At 37.8% G+C, this 19,584-nt stretch overlaps 1 protein-coding gene across 1 annotated transcript in view; it reads right to left on the reverse strand.

The window, feature by feature from the left end:
* LOC131193178 (uncharacterized) overlaps positions 1-14,878 on the reverse strand; it is a 28,435-nt gene extending 13,557 nt beyond the window's left edge. Inside the window, exons 1-5 of the mRNA XM_058173115.1 lie at positions 14,852-14,878; positions 13,661-13,768; positions 11,466-11,535; positions 2,427-2,458; positions 1,242-1,264 (exon numbers count right to left, since the gene is read on the reverse strand). Of these exons, the coding sequence (XP_058029098.1) occupies positions 1,242-1,264; positions 2,427-2,458; positions 11,466-11,535; positions 13,661-13,708 (173 nt within the window). The 5' untranslated portion in view covers positions 13,709-13,768; positions 14,852-14,878. The remainder of the gene's footprint in view (positions 1-1,241; positions 1,265-2,426; positions 2,459-11,465; positions 11,536-13,660; positions 13,769-14,851) is intronic.
* Between the last annotated feature and the right edge of the window lie 4,706 nt (positions 14,879-19,584).

Raw genomic sequence — 19,584 nt, forward strand, 5'->3', positions numbered from 1 at the left:
CTGTGGGATGTGGCAGGATTCAACCTTCTCTCTACTCCCATTTAAAGCAATTACTGGTAAACGTAATCTGGAAGCACCAGATTTAGCATCATCAATAGGTTGATGATACCAAGTTACATCTGCACCTGGACAGTCCGAGTGATACCTTGGAAGGCGTTTTCCCACGCCTAAAGGTTGTGTGATCCTAGACAGATTTGACTGAACCTAACAAGACTGAGAGATTAGGAGTTTTAGCCACCCCACACCTCAGATATCTGGAAACCTTTCATCATTAACTGTGGCTCCTCTGAGATCCACAGCTCTTGAACAGTAAGGACAGCCATGACCACGAGGTTTTTGTATAAATCAATGTGTACCACTTGTGCCTGTTCCTAGACCGGAAAGGACTGCTCAGTTACTCATGCCTTAGTCCTGTACATGCAAGACTACTGCTATGCCATCTATCTGGGGCTACCACTCAGCTAATCCACAATGTGACAGAACATGAAGTTTTGGCATACCATAGTGTACCCAGGTAATATCACCTCTATGAGAGCTATGTTGATTCTCAGTAGGCTTCCAGGTGCAATTCAAAATGCTGGTTGTCACTTAAAGCCCTACATGGCATGGAACCAGGTTAATTGCAAGACTGCCTGTGTCTGAATATTTCTGTCTATTGTACTAGGATCTAACAGGGTCAGCACGCTCAGGTTCCTTTCTGTGAAACAATGTTATCTGGAAGGACCCAGGACCCCTTCTCTGTTATGGCACTTGCCTTGTGAAACAATTTCCTCCCTGAAATTTGGATGGCCCTAACCTGCTGATCTTCTGGAAGGCCATGAAGATCTAGCTCCTCCCCTGTTTGTGGAAACAGAATTGTAGTGGAACCTAGTATGTGTGAGCTTTTATGTGCTACAGGATTTTTTTAAGGATACCTCAACTATCTGGCTTCTGGTTTTTCTTTGTGTTTTTATGTCTTTGCTTGTAATATTGGTTAAGATGAGTGGCCATAAAATATTGTTAAACAAATACATGTTGAATGAATGAATGAATGAATGGTGCTTTCCCTAATTCTTGTCATGCCAATTCTTTTAATTCATTTTTCAATAGGAATAAACACAAATATGAGGCTTCCAATGAATATCTCCCCAAAGTCTTTTCCAGAAACAGGACAGTTTGAGGAAGTAGAGATTTGATCACTTACTATTTCATCTATTTACATTATTTGCAATATCTCAATATTTTCTTTCCATTATACAAACCTTTTTTCAGTAGGTGAATATGCCTAAAGCAGAGAAAAATACTAAATGAAATCTGAGTTAAGGTTTAGAATATAAACACATAGATATATCAGCTGTTTTCTGAAGAGATCTTATTATCTTTTAAAAATATTACTAAATATTTTAAAACATAATCAAGAACAAACAGAAAAACAGGAAAAGCAAAAAGTAATTAAGAAAGATGCCTAGAAGGATTAAATGTCAAAGCAAGACTGGTTTTATTCTATATATTGAAATATACAGAGTGCCCATTTAAAACTTCAGCGTAATCATAATCCTATTGCCTAAATTATAAGCAAAATGAAAAATTGTACTGATTTTGCCTAATCAAAAATCTATACTTCACAAATTAGAAAGAAACATACCTGTCAAAAGCTTAGGAAAGAAGAACTGAATTTTGGATGCAGTACAAACCCACATGTGGAATTATAATTCAGGACTGGTTTCCAAGTCACACTGAATTCTTTATCCAATTTATTTTTAAAACACAAGGTTATTTTTGACATTGAACATTCCCACCATGTAATTTACCATATTTTACAGGACTGGTTATATCTAATTACTAGTGAAAAGCACAAAGTACCTTAGCAGCTGTTAACCTCAGCTTGGTATACTTTATGGAATATATAACATTCAACATTTAAAATGTGTTTCATTCTTTTATAGATAATTTTCTAAAACTGTTGGGCTTTAAAATATTGTCATTTTATTAAGAAAAAAAATGATCTGATCTGATTCTTACATTTCCAACAATTTTAGAGAATGAATCCTCTATTTTAGCAATTACTACTGGAATAATTTGCTACCAGTGGAACAGGAATGCTTAAGTGAGGAACAATCTAAGATGAAAAAAACAACAAGGACCAAGCTGGTAGGTCAATGAGAAACAGACTATACAAACTATATTTCTGATTAGGGCAAACAGGACAAACTGTCAAACATAAAAAACCAGTCACAAAAGCCAGTTCTTCTGTTAAAGTATTGACAATTTTACCTAGATTAGTAATTGTAAGAAGAAAACTTGCTCAAAGATCACCAGTATCCAAGCATTGTTAACCTTCTCCCAAATGTCCCAATGTTTCAAAGTATAACATCCAATACACAAATATGCTTTTGAATATGACATCATTTTTTAAAAATATTAAATTCATGCTAAATATGTCATACCTGAGGTCCAAGGGCTGGGAATATTTTTTGTCCTAATACAAAAAACAAACAAGTAGAATGTAATTTTATGTATATTTGTTAGTCCTAAATTGAAATTTCATGCTATCTATCTGAATATTCTGCTTAGGAACGTATTTATTATACATCTGAAGTTTCCTTAGGTTGAATGCAAACCCAGAGTGTACCTGCAGTGTCAGGTTGCCCCAACGTAAGTGTGGGCCACAAACTCTTTCTGGAAGACAGAAATGGACAATATTGTCTTGTATTCACCCAGCTTGCCTATGCTTTCCTGTTTCAAACGTAACATTTTGTTTTCTGGACTATCTAGTGCACTACACTTTAGCTGTTTGAAGAAAAATGTGTCCTCCTCACTTGTCCTCCTTGGCCAAAAAAATTTGCTGCAGCTTCAGTCACAGGTTTTTTTTCTACAACCATACTCATTATACTTGAGATGCATAACATTTCCAGTCTGAACCACATCAGACATTTAAAAAAAGATTTTTTTTCATTGCGTAATGCATTTTAGTAATTTTTTCTTTAGAAAATGATCCACCATACATCCCTTTCATTGCTTTTCAAGGATGAAGTCACCAGTCTGATTTTTTTTTTAAAAAGGAGTAAAATACATAGCTCGGAAAAGAAAAATAACAAACAATAAAATGGAACCCAAAAAAGACAAGCAAAGAGATTTCAAACTAGTAAAGTTCTGCCTCTTAGGTAAAGGTTATAACTATTATACTACTGAGAAAATCCTTTAACTAAAGATTTAGAGATGGGTATATAGAAAATGAAGTGAGATATAAAAAAATTCTATATACCATTCTATATTCCATATAGTAATATAGTATAGTAGAACAGTATAGTATTTTAGGAGGGGGGTGGTTGTATCTGTCCTGAACTTTCTAAATATTTTCTTCTTTTATGTATTTTTGGACCGGTAGTCCTCAATTTGCAACCATTCACTTAGTGACCATTTGAAGTTACAGTGGCACTGAAATGGCACTGAAAAAACCTGACTTACAACCAGTCCTCATGCTTATGACTGTTGCAGTATCCCCAGTCACATGACAAAATTAGGGTGCTTTGGCCACCAGCATTCGTTTATGACAATTGTAGCATCCTGGGGTCATGTGATTACCATTTGTGACCTTCTCAATTGCTTTCCAATAAGTTAATGGGGGAAGCTGGATTCACTTAATGACTGGTGATTCACAAGCCCTAACAACTGCACTAATTCACTTAACATCTATGGCAAAAAAAAGTCCATAAAATTGAGCATGATTAATTTAACAACCACCTTGCTTAGCAATTGACGATCTGGTCAATTGTTGTGAATTGAAGACTAACTGTATTAGGTGTTTGTATTTGTCTTATCTGGTTAATCCTTAATAATGTTTATGCTAAAAAAAAAAAAAGTATCTTTAACAGAAACTGCAGAGCACATGGAGGGAAAGCTGGGAACATTCAAGAAAAGAAGTTTTATTTTAAAGATAATAGTTCGTTGTGCTCTCCTATATGTGCATTTTTACCTTTAACTTTGTAGATTTAGAATTTTTTATGTGTATATTTTTATATTTACCCTGTTTCCCTGAATAGAAGACATCCCCTGATAATAAGCCCAATCAGGCTTTTGAGCGTATGTACTAAAATAAGCCCCCCCCCCGAAAATAAGCCCTCCTCGAAAATATTTAAACGCATGTACAGCAGGTTCACGCCATTTCTTCTGGATTCCTCCATTCACCCCAAAATAATAAAACCTCCCCAAAAATAAGGCCAAGCACTTATCTCGGATTTGAAAAAAAATATAAGACAGGGTCTTATTTTCGTGGAAACACGGTACCTGGAGACATACATAAATACATACATACACATGTAAGAACATATATACTGTGTTTCCCCAAAACTATGACCTACCCTGAAAGTAAGTCCTAGCTTGATTTTTACCCAATATAAGCCCCAAAATAAGCCCTAATTAAGACCCCACCCACTCCAGAGTGCATGGGTAAAAATTAAGCTAGGGTGGGGATGGGAGGTGGAGCTGCCCTACAGCTTACCTTCAGGCAGTTGCAGCCAGGCCTCGCACACCCTGACACCTGCCTTGCCGGCCCATTTCTTCTACAGCTGCCAAGGTCTACAAAGCTTTCCTAAAGGCCTCTGCAGCCCATAACAGAGCTCCAGATTGATCCGGAGCTCTGTTATCAGCTGCAGAGGCCTTCAGGTAAGCCTTGCTGGCCACAGAAGAAGTTTCTGAAGGCCTCTGGCAGAGAAAAGGAAACCGGGGCGATGCACATAAGTGAGGTCAATGAAGGTCAATGAATCAGTGAAGGACACACACACACACACACACACACACACACATGAAAATAAGACCTGGTGCCATTTTTGTGGCAAAAAGTATATAAGACTGCGTCTTATTTTCGGGGACACATGGGTATATCCTGTTAGCACAACTCATACAACAGAAAGTAATTGGCAACGGCTCTCCTGGCATGGTAATTTAGGAGCCACAGCTGTGGGGGAAACTTCCAGGGGAGTTTGTAGCTGTCAGCCCAGACTGAACATCTGCTAAAGCACCTCAATCTTCATTGAAGTTTCTTAAACCAAATTTAAAATCCAGGTAGCATCAACATCGAATAAGAAGAAGGTTAAGATGCAGTGTGGTTACGTAGATAGAGATCTCAAGAAACAAGCTTAGATTAGATCTCAAGAAACTTGCAGGCTTATTAGTGAGATATTTTAGAGTGCTTCCTACATTTGTGAAGGGTTATTCAGTCCATAGTATTGTCAAATATATGTATAATGAAATAAAATGGAATACAGATTAGTCATGATTAGATTAAAGTGTATTAAATTCACTGGATCTTAGATAACCAATTCTAAAATTGACCTGTCTTTTATTATATGGCAAGTTGTATCAACTCTTAGGGACCAATTTAGGTTGTTTTGTGTGATTATTTATTTGTTTGCTATTCTTGCCTATTCATGGTATTGTCAGGCAACCTCTCCAACATCAAAGTTCACAAGTGTCAGTAGTCCTCTGATGTTGCTTTTTTGAATTCCAATTTTTGTTTCCATAGTGTCACAGGGAATACCACTGTTTGCACCATTCTGATCTTTGTAGCTTTAGTCACATGGCTATACCTGAATATCCTTATCAGACTTATCTTTAGCCATACACAAATGCAGCCATGTGTTCAGAAACCTATGGGGATTAAGTTAGAATACTCTCTTCTTTTGCTTAACCATTCTCATTTTTATTGTATAGAGATGGGTACATCCAGTGAGAATCCAAATGTTTCCAGCATGGTAAAATTCTTCATTTTCTGTGCTTTTATAATAAACCTAGAAGATGCCATAGAGACTTGATGCCAAGTCTTGAACTAGAAAATTCAGATTACAGGTCCAGTGAACCAGTGAGCTAATATGAACTATGCATGCCTCTTGTCTATGTTCTACAGGGGTATCAAACTGGCGGCCCGTGGGCCAGATGAGTCACATGCAGGCCACGCCCACCCCAGTTCCACAAAAGGAGAAAATATCATGAAATGTCACGTGATGGCAGCATGATGCTGCAAGTTTGACATCTGTGCTCTAGAGTTTTCTTTAGATGCAAAATAGGATGTTTAACACCATTCCTGTGATAAACTGCAGGGGAAGCATCTGGATCAATCAGTACTGTTCAAAGTACTAGAAGCCTGGTCTTTGGATCAAAAGAGATCAAAAGAGCAAAGCCATTTGCCATCTGTATTCAGAGTCTAGCTGAAGCCACTAATTTCAGGGACTCTGCCTTACCTCAAGTCTAAAATTGGCTAAAATAAAAACTATGGCTGTAGTTTGGCCTTGACACTAATAATTAAGGTTAATCCTAGGCAAGTCAATACTTTTAAACCTCTCTAGCTAATAACAACAGAAGCTTGATTACAAATCAATACAACTACATCCTTCCTTTCTGTTGTCATAAGCTTTTCTTATTCTATTTTTTAAAGCAGGACAATATGTTATAAAAATGAGAAATATCTGTCCTGTTGGCAGAATAAAGATAACACATAATAAAGATTTTTAAAAGCTTGTTGAGCATTGTTGTTGACATTTCTATATTATTCAGACATATTAGCACATCTCTTGAAAAACTGAATTTGTAGGTTTTAACACATCAGGCTGTATTTCCTTACTAGTTTGAGTTGATAACAAAACGAGGTAACTTAAGCAATATTTATTTAGTAGAGTTTTTTAGATTTTATATATATATAAAACGTATATATAAAAAAGATGCTGAGACTCTAGAAAGAGTGCAGAGAAGAGCAACAAAGATGATTAGGGGACTGGAGGTTAAAACATATGAAGAACGATTGCAGGAACTGGGTATGTCTAGTTTAATAAAAAGAAGGACTAGGGGAGACATGATAGCAGTGTTCCAATATCTCAGGGGCTGCCACAGAGAAGTGGGAGTTGGGCTGTTCTCCAAAGCACCTGAGGGTAGAACAAGAAGCAATGGGTGGAAACTGATCAAGGAAAGAAGCAACTTAGAACTAAGGAGAAATTTCCTGACAGTTAGAACAATCAATAAATGGAACAACTTGCCTGCAGAAGTTTTGAATGCTCCAACACTGGAAACTTTTAAGAAAATGTTGGATAACCATCTGTCTGAGATGATGTAGGGTTTCCTGCCTGGGCAGGGGGTTGGACTAGAAGGCCTCCAACGTCCCTTCCAACTCTGTTGTTATTATTATTATATATTGTACTTAATAAAGTAACTTTACTATTTAAAATTATTTAAAATAAAAGGATAACAATATGAGATCCTACATAACTCCTTGGCTTTTTACTTATAGAAGCCCAAGCCAATAGTTTAACTAATTTTGATTTGGTTGATAGAAAACTTTTATATTTAATTATTAGTTTAGCAAGTAAATGGGCTGCCCACAGCACAGTTTAAACTATTCTACCTTATGTTAATCACAGAGAATGCCATCAGTTTAGCAGAGATGTGGTCAGCTCCAATGAATTATTCTAAAATATCTAGAATGTTCTGAAAGAGCAGATTCACAAAGTGCTAAATAAATCACCAATCTTCAGAAAATGGTAATTAATCTAATAAAAATGTAGCCTCAATTTTTTTGAAAAAACAACAACCCTTACTTAAATTTTAGTACACTTCAATTGCTTTACCTGTAGATGTTTCTGACAAACTGGAGGTTTAAAAGATTTTAATATTTCATAAATATGAGACACATTATATTACATCACAATAGTACAAACAATGTCACTGAATGTGTGTCAGTGTGATAGTTAATCATAAATACCTCCTGGGTGCCTACTTCTTAAGAGTGAATACTGAAGTTTTTCGTATATTATATCCACCACCTGAAGAAAATCTCAGCTAGTACTAGAGAAAGCCAGATTAGAAGGCCAGATCCTGAAGATGAAACTGAAATACTTTGGCCACCTAATGAGAAGGAAGGATTCACTGGAGCCTAATGCTGGGAAAGATTGAGGGCAAAAGAAGAAGAGGACGACAGAGAATGAGGTGGCTGGATGGAGTCACTGAAGCAGTAGGCATGAGTTTAAATGGACTCCAGAGGGTGGTAGAGGACAGGAAGGCCTGGAGGAACGTGGTCCATGGGGTCGCGATGGGTTGGACACGACTTCACAACTAACAACAACAACCAGAGAAAGCACTAGCACTTAGAATCTGGATACACTACCTTTAGGATGTCCATTTTATGAAAGATCTTCTAAATGAAGACTTTATAGCAAGTTATTCAACAAGTAATTTTAACATGCTACTATAATCAGTCAAGAGTATACTTTAATTCTTTTAGTAATTTCCTACCGATTAGTTTTGTATTTTGATTTTTAATGTTCCTTTTAATTGTAAGGACTTTTTAGAAAAATTACTATTTCTGTTCTTAGCCGCCTTTAACTCCCAGCAGGAAAGAGATGACATTCATGCTTTAAATAAAACAATATCAATGTTGCATTGTTCTTTCTTCCTGCTTTTATCAAAATCAAATTTCCTTGTTTCTCATTTCTTTTAATATATAGCATTCTTACAATAATTAGGATGTGAATCTCTACAACAGTGATAAAGGAATACTGACTCTGGAATCTCAGTGCACAAAAGTTACAGAAAAGTCCTATGGCTAATTTTGGTTTAGTAGCCAATTATAAGGGTGTGACTGGATTAGGCAATTGTGTTATATAAACTGCTTGGTGATGGTGATTTTAAAGCAACTACCATTTAGAACTACAACTGGTAATCATCTAATTTTAAATGTGGCCTACATCATGAGAATTAGGACTTTCATCCAAAGAAGAATCTCTTATATTAGATCATAGAGGCCTTAACATTGCTTTAAGAAAGGCAGATTAGACAATTCACTCTGAGGATGTTTGTAGAATCGTTTCACTACAGACTCAGTCAGCAAGAAAATATAGCTACATTTTCCAGACAGTCATGCTTCTGTTTGAGAGAGAAGGACCATTTCACATAAAGGTAGCTAAGATGTACAGTAAGAACTAACTTCACATTTCCAAAACAGTTTTTGCAGTTTGTGCTCCACATTCTGGCTGTTTAAGGTAACTGCAATGAAAGTATTTTCCTCAGAGAGGCCAGTTTTTACCTGTGATTGCTACCTTGTGTGGCTTAATTACTGTTACCCCTTCCATTCCCTTCATCACCATCCTCAACCCCATTGAATATTAATCCATTATAGCTCCTTTTCCCCTTTCAAAAATATTTTATAGTGTTTCAGTACAGAGGAATTAACAGACTTAAAGCATCTTGCCCTGAAGAAAGTTTCCATTAGATCAATGATTTTCTCAGAGCAGTATCCTAATCAGAGGTGGGATTCACATAATTTACCTACCGGTTCGCCCAGCACTGAAAATGTGAGCACGTGCTCACGCGCCACATCCACGCATGCGCCAGTGGAGGGTTTCAAACTTTTTTACTACCGGTTCTGTGGGTGTGGCTTGGTAGGCGGGGCAATTCTTGGTGGGCGTGGCTTGGTGGGCATGACAGGAGAAATCTCCATTCCCCTGCCACTCTAGGGGAAGGTTACTGCAAAATCTCCATTTCCTCCCGATCAGCTGGGACTCGGGAGGCAGAATATAGATAGCGGCAGGGCCAGTGGTATTTACTGGTTCTCTGAACTACTCAAAATTTCCGCTACCAGAACCTACTGAAACCCACCTCTGGCATGCGCCCAGCCTTCCATACATGTGCCCGGCCCCAAAAACGTGCCTAAATAGGACAGTATAGAGCTGGGGCAGGTGGGCATGCCCACCCGCAATTTCTGCCGGTTCACTCGAACTGGTCTGAACCACCTGAATACCACCTCTGATCCTAATGCTTGGATTTCTGGAGCAGCATGTACCATTTGGCATTCAAACTTAAAGTGATATTTAGTATTATGCCAAGCAGTGGCATTCACAGATCTTCCACTAAACCTTCTCTCAATGTGGGATGGGCATTAGGGAATCTTTAAGGAGCACAGTTTTTTAAAGTTAATCATTTTTGCTGCTGCCAAAAATCAATTTTTCTAAATCCTAGTTAACTGATGTTCTAGTTGCTCACAATGGATAATATAAAGTGTGGGTAAGCATATATTGAATGTATGAACAGCCAGCCTTCCTGATCCATCAGCTGAACTCCTTTACTGAAATTAGGTTAAATGCAAGTTACTGTGATCCATCAATTGGATTAAGAAGTTTATCTTGGATCATGAAATACCTGAGCTTGTTGCTACTAGTTATTGCTTATTTTTTGTGTTCTTTTGGTTCCAGTGCTTAACTGTACAAGTTTACCTCTGAGTCAGACAATGGGACGAAGGAAATAATTCTATACTATTTAGCATATCATTAAGAAACCATAATATTATGCGTAAAAATTATACTGTAATTCACAATGCATAGAATGAAACAATTTTGTTGTTAGTTGCGAGGTCGTGTCCAACCCATTGCGACCCCATAGACAACATTCCTCCAGGCCTTCCTGTCCTCTACCACCCTCTGGAGTCCATTTAAGCTCATGCCTACTGCTTCAGTGACTCCATCCAGCCACCTCATTCTCTGTTGTTCCATTCTTCTTTTGCCTTCAATCTTTCCCAGCATTAGGTTCTTCTCCAGTGAGTCTTTCTTTCTCATTAGGTGGCCAAAGTATTTGAATTTCATCTTCAGGAGCTGGCTTTCTAAAGAGCAGTCAGGGTTGATCTCCTCTAGGACTGACTTGTTTGTTCGCCTTATAGTCCAAGGGACTCACAGGAGTCTTCTCCAGCACCAGAGTTCAAAGGCCTCAATTCTTTGGCGCTCAGCCTTTCTTATGGTCCAACTTTCACAGCCATATATTGCAACTGGGAGCACCATAGCCTTGACTTTTGTTGGCAGGGTGATGTCTCTGCTTTTTAATATACTGTCTAGATTTGCCATAGCTTTCCTCCCCAGGAGCAAGCGACTTTTAATTTCTTGGCTGCAGTCCTCATCTGTGGTGATCTTGGAGCCCAGGAAAATAAAATCTGTCACTACCTCCATTCCTTCCCCATCTATCTGCCAGGAATTGAGAGGGCCAGATGCCATGATCTTAGTTTTTTTAATGTTGAGTTTCAAGCCAATTTTTGCACTCTCCTCCTTCACCCATATCAAGAGGCTCTTTAGTTCCTCTTCACTTTCTGCCATTAGAGTGGTATCATCTGCATATCTGAGGTTGTTGAAACAATTAACACCCCTCAAATATATATTCTTAATTCAATAGCTGTTAAAATTAATATGACTTTGATTTTGAAAAATATTTGTTACACAACATTTTTTTGTTTCATTTTTTCTGTACAAAACTGTGATGTAAAGTGCACCTGGAGAAGTGGGAAGGGGTGGGGGATGGCAACACAAAACAGCCTAAATTAAGAGACTGCACAGTTCTGAGCAAGATTCTGTTGGTGTTAGAAAATAAAGGATTGAACACATTTAGATCTTACTCTGTCATCTTTGGACTTGGCCCTGACAGAAACAAATCTGATTTAGTTTCAGAATACCTGATCTTACCAACATAAGTTGCAGAGTGTGCTGACCGAGGTCGTATGTTACAAGTGATGTCTCTTGATCTTCCATAACCCTGGAAGCAACAGAAATTGCTGTTTATTTTTCTTTAAAAAATGTAGCAAAATGGACACTACAGGTGAATTAGTTATTTGTTCCCCACCATCTCCTAAACGCTCCTTGTATTAAATTACTGTGTGGGTAGGAGTGTGAAAGAGACGAATTAGGAATAATAATAATAACAGAGTTGGAAGGGACCTTGGAGGTCTTCTAGTCCAACCCCCTGCCCAAGCAGGAAACTCTACACCATTTCAGACAAATGGTTATCCAACAATTTCTTAAAAATTTCCAGTGTTGGAGCATTCAAAACTTCTGCAGGCAAGTTGTTCCATTTATTGATTGTTCTAACTGTCAGGAAATTTCTCCTTAGTTCTAAGTTGCTTCTCTCCTTGATTAGATTCCACCCATTGCTTCTTGTTCTACCCTCAGGTGCTTTGGAGAATAGTTTGACTCCCTCTTCTTTGTGGCAACCCCTGAATAAATTTTAAATAATAGTTTAATGCTTTATTGTTGTGGTCGTGTGGTGTCAATTACCACAACAAAAACCAAACAAACAATTTATGCAGTCATTTCTAGAAAAAGGGCTTCCTGGAGTTTGATTGCAAATCCCTCATTCATTCTCTCCATAGGAACAGGAGACCTGAGATCATAGTAGTAGCCCAACCCTAAGACAGAAATATCTGGATTCGGTTTATCTGGGGTCAAATCTCAGTATCTAGATTCAGCTGGCATCATGGGATAGGCAACTTTTATAGATTTTGTGCAGGAGTAATTTCTTATCATTTGATTGTACAAGACACTTTAGCAATAATTAATAGCTATTGGTAATAATAACCATTATCAGGTCCGCCTGGTATGGAAGATGTAACCTTGATGTAACGGAGTGGCTGGCGTGAGGGAAGGAGAAGGCCACTTTCCCTCTTTCTTCTCCCTGCTCCTCCTCCTTCCCTCATGCCAGTCACTCTGTTGCCCATGTCTCCATTGTAGCGCAGTGCCTAGGATCTACTTTGATAGCGGGGGTGGGGGGGAGGGATTCAACAATCAATTTGCCCAGGGTCAGGTTGGCCGTTGCGGGAGGCTCGTCTCACAGGTGCAGAAGAGCTGGAGGACGGGGATGGGCCACACCTCCCACAACAGCCAACCTGACCCTGGGCAAACTGGTTGTTAAATTATTTGAACCCTACCATTACCCATATGTAAAAATATGGTGTCAGTTTGGCATTTCTTTGACCCTGGTGCAATGTTTTTATTGATGTGTTAATTTTCTGTTTTGATGTTCATACTTCTTTTTAAGCTTCTCAGTCACGGGTGTCAAACTCGCCGCGTCACATTGCCATCAAATGATGTTTTGTGATATTTTCCCCATTTGCAGAGCTGGGGTGGCCGTGGCCTGTGCAGGATGCACCTGCAGGCCGCCAGTTTGACACCCCTGGTCTCAGTCATTTATTGAGTGGGTGGTAAGGAAGGAAGGAAGGTGGGAGGGAGGGAGGGAGGAGGGGAAGGGAAGGGAAGGGAAGGAACTATTGAAGTCCTATTTATTTCCTCATGCATTTTCTTGAATATCTAATGGTAGTTATGGGAAGAGCTGAGAAACAGAAGGGATGATTTAATTTTAAAATAGACGAGGTATTGTTTTTTGCTTTCAACATAATAACAGACCCTGTCCTAGACATCTAAATTGAGAATAGGACGTTCAGAGCTGTCCAAAAAAAAATTGACAAATTTAAAAATCTGAATTATGAATAAATAAGTAGCATGGAAGGCTTCCGATCCACAGTTTGGCTGAGTCCCATTTAGAAATACTTTAAAGTAGTTTCGTTTAGCATGTTTTTTTCTGTGAACAAAATTTCATACACTATTGAAACATTCTTTGTGGTCTCCAAATGCAATGCACACATTTCAACATTCACTTAATCACTTGGTTAGCTTTTTAAAGACCTTGTAGATAAATTATGGGAGGCAAACAATGAAGGAGACGGAAAAAGGGAATAAGGGAAATAAGGAATAAGGGGAGATCAGTGTATAGTAAACAAGGGCAATCAGACATTGGTCAGTTAGAAGAGCAAAAAGAACAATAATGTCAAAAAGCATTTCTCTTATAAAAATCCAGATACTGTTTTTATTTATAGAAAAATAATTACCATTGTTGCAGAAAAAGGTTTTCTATGGTTTGGCGACCACTTCTTCATGAGACCAACTTTTCCTCTTTTGCCTAGCTTCCTTGGCTTATGCTTCTTGAGCTCTTGTTTCTAAACATTTCATATAATATATTTATAGAAATAATAGAATAATTTTATTTTTCAAACATCTGCCCTGATAAACAAGTACATTTATGACCTAGAGGCAGGAGACAGTGTTCCATATAAGCATATAATACTTATTTTTTAAATACAGCATAGCCTTATCAAATTTGGATAAGGAAAATTATATATATAATTTTTTCTTATTCATTCAAGCTTGGTAAGATACAGGATTTTAACATCAACCCAGATAGCACTACTGTTTATAGAAAACTATAAAATATCAATTGAGAGAAAAGAGCACAAAAGGAAAGTAGTCTCTTTAGATGGAGACTGAATGAAACATTACTATAAAAAGAAATCTTATAAAAAGAAGTTAAAAGAAATTCCCAGAAAAGCAAACTAATACACAACAAATTAAACATTTACATCAGCAGTTCTTTATTTTAATGAGACAAATTGAAGTAAAAATAATCTAAAAGAAATTGAATGTACAAATAATCTAGGGAAATGGCTGATATATAAGTTACAAAATGAAAAAGAAATCAATGACATTAAAAGTACAAGAGAGAAACATTATGACAAGGTAAATGAACTTCTAGAATAGTTCTAATAAACCAAGCAACAAAACCATTGTTATAGTTAGAAAATACACACTTGTCACCAGCAGATGGCAGCATTTGTGGGTCAAACCCTTTAAAATACTATAAGCAAGGGGAACATTTTTGTAAAATTTCCTTTCAGAAAATTGGCCCCAAAAGATGTAAATCATGACATAATGACAGAACCAGAGTGGCTTTAGGGAAAAGAAGAGAAAAAAACCCATTCCATCATTATATTATAAATTTGCATTTCTGCTGCCATATTTGGGTTACATGACATAAGTGCTTTGAGCAGCCCAATCTTAATTGTTGGTATCTATTTTGAGACACAAAAGAGCTGCTAATGCTAGAAAATCATGCAGCACTCAATCATAAGGTCTGGATTCTCAGGAGCAATCATTTTTGTTCAGGCTTGAACTAGGCTACGTTCTAAGAGCAAAATCCTCCAAAAGTCATAATACAAGTATTAGAAAAAATAAAGCTCAAAGACCTTCACTCCTTTCTGTATTTCAGTCAAGCCTGAGTATGTGGTTTTTTCTTCAAAATGCAACTTCTCCTTAGGATACTAGGAAGGAAATACATTTAATTAATTAACCGCATTCAAACAATAAACTGGGGATCAAAAATCTAATTATTACAAAATGAAATGAGGCATAGATGCATTATTTGTATTGTGCTGTGGCCAATAATCTATTTACATAACTAAACATCAAAATTATTTTATTATATATATGCAACTGTGCCCAATTCCCTGGTGGTATTAATTGATTTATAATGATACAGCAAAGAAAGAAAAAAGAATCCTGAATGTTAAATTCCATGGGTTATACCCGTGATGGCGAACCTCTGGCACGAATGCCACAGGTGGCACGCGGGGCCCTCTCTGCGGGCACGCAAGCCGTCACCCCAGATCAGTTCTGCTGTGCATGCGCATGCGCCTCCCGCCAACCAGCTGGTTTTTGGGTCTCTGCCGCGCATTCATGGGGGTGGGGTGCATATGGGAGACACATGTGCATGCACAGGGGGCGGGGTGTACGTGAAGGGGGTCTCACATGCATGTGCAGCGGGGAGCACCCCGGGGGGTCACGCACACAAGCACGAGGGGCACATGCAGGGGGTTGCACACGCATTGTGTTACGGGTGTGCACGTGCAGGCATGCACTTTCAGCACTTGGTGCTGAAACAGTTAGCCATCACTGGGTTATACTAATAAAGAAATGGAATATATGCAACCTGGTAAGCCTTAGCTAAGGACCACAGAATACTAACTTCACTTTGTAGACTAACCTGAACTAACTTTCCTAGTCCATGTAAATTTAACCTGATCATAAGGATGTTCTGAAATACAGGAGCCTCCAAATCCAGTACTACAGTGGCCTGCATATGATACAGCGTAAGTGCAGCATGAAGTAGTCTGCATGTGTGATGGATCCTAGAGGCAAGCTTTTGATCCATTATGTGTATAATATAATATATAATACACACACACACACACACACACACATGTATATGTATAACTATGAATTTTATATTTAAAAAAATCAAGATACTAGTTTAGAAGATTTTTCTCTGAAGGCTTAGGGGGTAGGGCATGGGGAACTTAATTTATCTTCCAAGAATTCACTTCCTGTCCAGTTAACACAATCATAACTTTTTAAATTTAATTTAATTTAATTCCCGTGTCTCTATGAAGTCGCAAAGCAATACAACTTAAATATAAGCAGCCTATAAGCAGACTAATTAATTTATGATGACATAAACATTCTGTTATGATTTACGCAAAATATTACATTGATGCTTCTGAACACAAAAATGTGTCATGATGCACAATTTAGTGTTCTCCAGTTATATTAAAATAGGCCATGATCTATGCCAGGGGTGTCGAACTCGATTTCATTGAGGGTCGCATCAGGGTTGTGTATGACCTTGGGGGGTGTGTGTGTGGCATGGCCAGTGTGTGGGGGTATGGCTAGCTTGACATCTCTCATTGAGGCTGTTTCCAGCCACAATGGTCTCCTGCAGCCCTCTGCCAGTGAAAACGGAGTCTGGGAGGGCCGCATGCAACCTTCCCAAGCTCTGTTTTCACTGGCAGAGGGCTGCAGGAGGCCATTCTGGCTGGAAACGGAGCCCAGGAGGCTTGTGGGTAGCATTCCCAAGTTCTGTTTTCACTGGCAGAGACACAGCGAGCCAGTCCTTCGCTGTTTCCAGGGTGGGCCCGTGGTCCAGATCTCAGCACCCTACGGGCCAGATATGGCCTGCGGATCTTGAGTTTGACACTCCTGTTCTATGCCATGATTAACTTTGGGAGTTTTAACCCAATGCATCTGGATGGCATCAGGGGAGAGAAGGCTGATTGCTATATAGTTATAAAGAAAATGATCAGAGGGATCAAATGTAGCTCTTTTCTTCTTGTTTTACTTTCTTTCTGATGCTTTTCTTTTTTTCTCCTGCCTTATTCCTGGTGTAGGCTTTGCTGTTTTCTAATTGTTTTGAGTCTATACTTGAGAAACATTGTGGATCTCTTCTTCCTGACTGTGAGGAGTTTCCCAGTAAATACTAAATCTAATTTATTATTTCTTATCTTTGGGAAAACAAGTATTCATAGTAAGTTACTGAAATATCATATTGGAAAAATGTTTAACAACAATAATAACTCAAATTAAGCATGCTTATTTATTAAAGTGACAGTTACAGAAATGTTTTATTCTCCTATTAAAGGCAGTAGATTTTAAAGTAATTTTATATTAAGTGAGATGATACCGTTTCTCTCCTAGACAGTCTGTCTTTTCCAGAATCCTTTTCCACCTTTCCTTCATAGATGTAAGAATCTAACCAAAAAGAAAAATAAAATGTGTAAACTAATGCAATAATTTTATTTGCAGGTATCAAGTATATAGAAATAGCAACAGCTTAAAAAAATGTCCCTAGAGAAAATTATTGTTAGTTATTTTTTCTGTTGCTTTTTGAACTACAACCCATTGGTACACATGCTATCATAGGCCAAATTTGTCTGTAAATCCAACTGGTCATCGTAATTTCTTGTTTGTAATTCATGGCCGGAAGACAGTGACTCAGCTTCCTAATAGCAAGAATAATAAGGTTTGCCTTCCAAAAGGGAAAAAGTAGATAGGATAAATGTAGAAAATGCAACATCCTGCCAGCAATAAGCCAAATAATCTTTTATACTGGAAGGCAAAATATTTAAAAATGTTTAAATATGTCATGCATAATAAAAAGGCAAACGGAATTTTGAGTCTTAAAATGGTATCAGTAGAAACCCTTTATTTATGAATGATTAGTTCTGCAAACTAATGAGAGTCAAACTGAAATCCAGTAATAGAATTGAATGAGAGCAGGAATTGGAGCATCGATAATGTGGAGGCAACCGTATCAAGGTCAATGATTAAATGGAGTTCAGAAAAACAAGGAGTCAGTCCAGGGATCCTGGAAGTTTCTAAAATTGGCAGTTCTGCAACGCAGACTGATTGTGCCATTGATTCTGTTAATATAAGCTCTAGCTATGGGCTTTTAATTATGAAGCATGAATCCCTACGTACACAGGGCTTCAATTCTAGTGATTTGGACGGTTTTTAAATTTCTTTTTCTGACTAAGCAGCATTTTAAATCCTCCTCTTCTTTTCTCAAGACTATTTTGGAGTGTTGACTGCTTTAGTGGGTGGGAAAGGCTGCAGTATAATATATATAACAACTACTGTAATGATATATGGCATTACTTTGGTATGTTTAACTTAGAAGGACATCTCAATGAATTCAATCTGAATTATATCTTACAGCATTAGAATACATTCTTGCATTCTTTACCTTAACTCTATAAAGCAAAAACAAAGCTTCAATTTCAGGAGGAAATGTATTAAATAATGTATTAAATATTTGGCATCCAATCCAAAACTCATCTTTTTACTTTTCAGGAAAGAACAGATATATTGACATGCGTCTATTAGCACAGTTATGTGGCCACAAAATTCAATACTTACTCCCAAAATAATATCTATTATTTTTAGAGATTTCATGTAGATAATGGAAACTCACATCTACAAATATTTGGGTCTGATTTTGTCTTTTTATGCAAACAATAAGGCTGCTTTGGAATGATTTCTGCTTCTGCTGCTTTTGGAGAAGCTTCTTCACAAGTTTCCTCCTGTGTTTTATTTAAAGTTTCTTTTAATGGCTCCTCTATGGATACTGCAGTCACGTTATCAACTGTCTTTAAAACAATAAAGCAGTATTAGATGTCACGAATGAAGTACAATATCCACTGAAAATGAAAGACCGAAAAGTCTACCTTTTTGCTCATAAAGTAAATACTGGCAATCCTAGGACTGTTACATAAACTTGATATTATAATATCCAGCTAATGATGCTTATGTAGCAATACTTTTTTTTTTAGTTTCTCAAATACATAGTTTAGTTTACAACAGTTCATTTAATGACCATTCAAAATTACAGGGGCACTGAAAAATGTAACTTATGACCATTTTTCTCACTTACGACCTTTGCAGCATCCCCATGATCGTATAATCAAAATTCAGATGCTTGGCAACTGGTTCATCCTTATGAGCATGAAGGTCATGTGATCCCCTTCTGACAAGCAAAGTCAATGGGGAAGCCAGGGGCCGGGATAGCTCAGGCAATAGAGAAGCCTGTTATTAGAACACAGCAGCCTGCAATTACTGCAGGTTCGAGCCCGGCCCAAGGTTGACTCAGCCTTCCACCCTTTATAAGGTAGGTAAAATGAGGAACCAGATTGTTGGGGGGGGGGCAATAAGTTGACTTTGTAAATATACAGATAGAATGAGACTATTGCCTTACACACTGTAAGCCGCCCTGAGTCTTCGGAGAAGGGCGGGGTATAAATGTAAACAAAACAAAAAAAGATCCATACTAACTTAACAACTGCAGTGATAAGAAACTGCAGTGGTAAGAAAGGTCATCAAATGGGTCAAAGCTCGCTTCACAAATGTCTCACTTAACAACAGAAACTTTGGGCTCAATTATGGTTGTAAGTCGAGGACTACCTGTATATAAGAAAGAAAAGGAAAACCAGAGGGAGATATTTTGCTCTCCAGAAAATTGCCAGACAAATAAAGGCATTGGCCCAATTTGCGTCCTTAGTGGAAATGGAACTCCAAAGCTTTGGGATGGTGGAAAACAAGTCACTTTGTAGGGGAGATGGGCAGCATAAAAATTTAATAAAGTAAAATA

The sequence above is a fragment of the Ahaetulla prasina genome, chromosome 2 (assembly GCF_028640845.1).
Source record: "Ahaetulla prasina isolate Xishuangbanna chromosome 2, ASM2864084v1, whole genome shotgun sequence".
Lineage (NCBI taxonomy): Eukaryota > Metazoa > Chordata > Lepidosauria > Squamata > Colubridae > Ahaetulla > Ahaetulla prasina.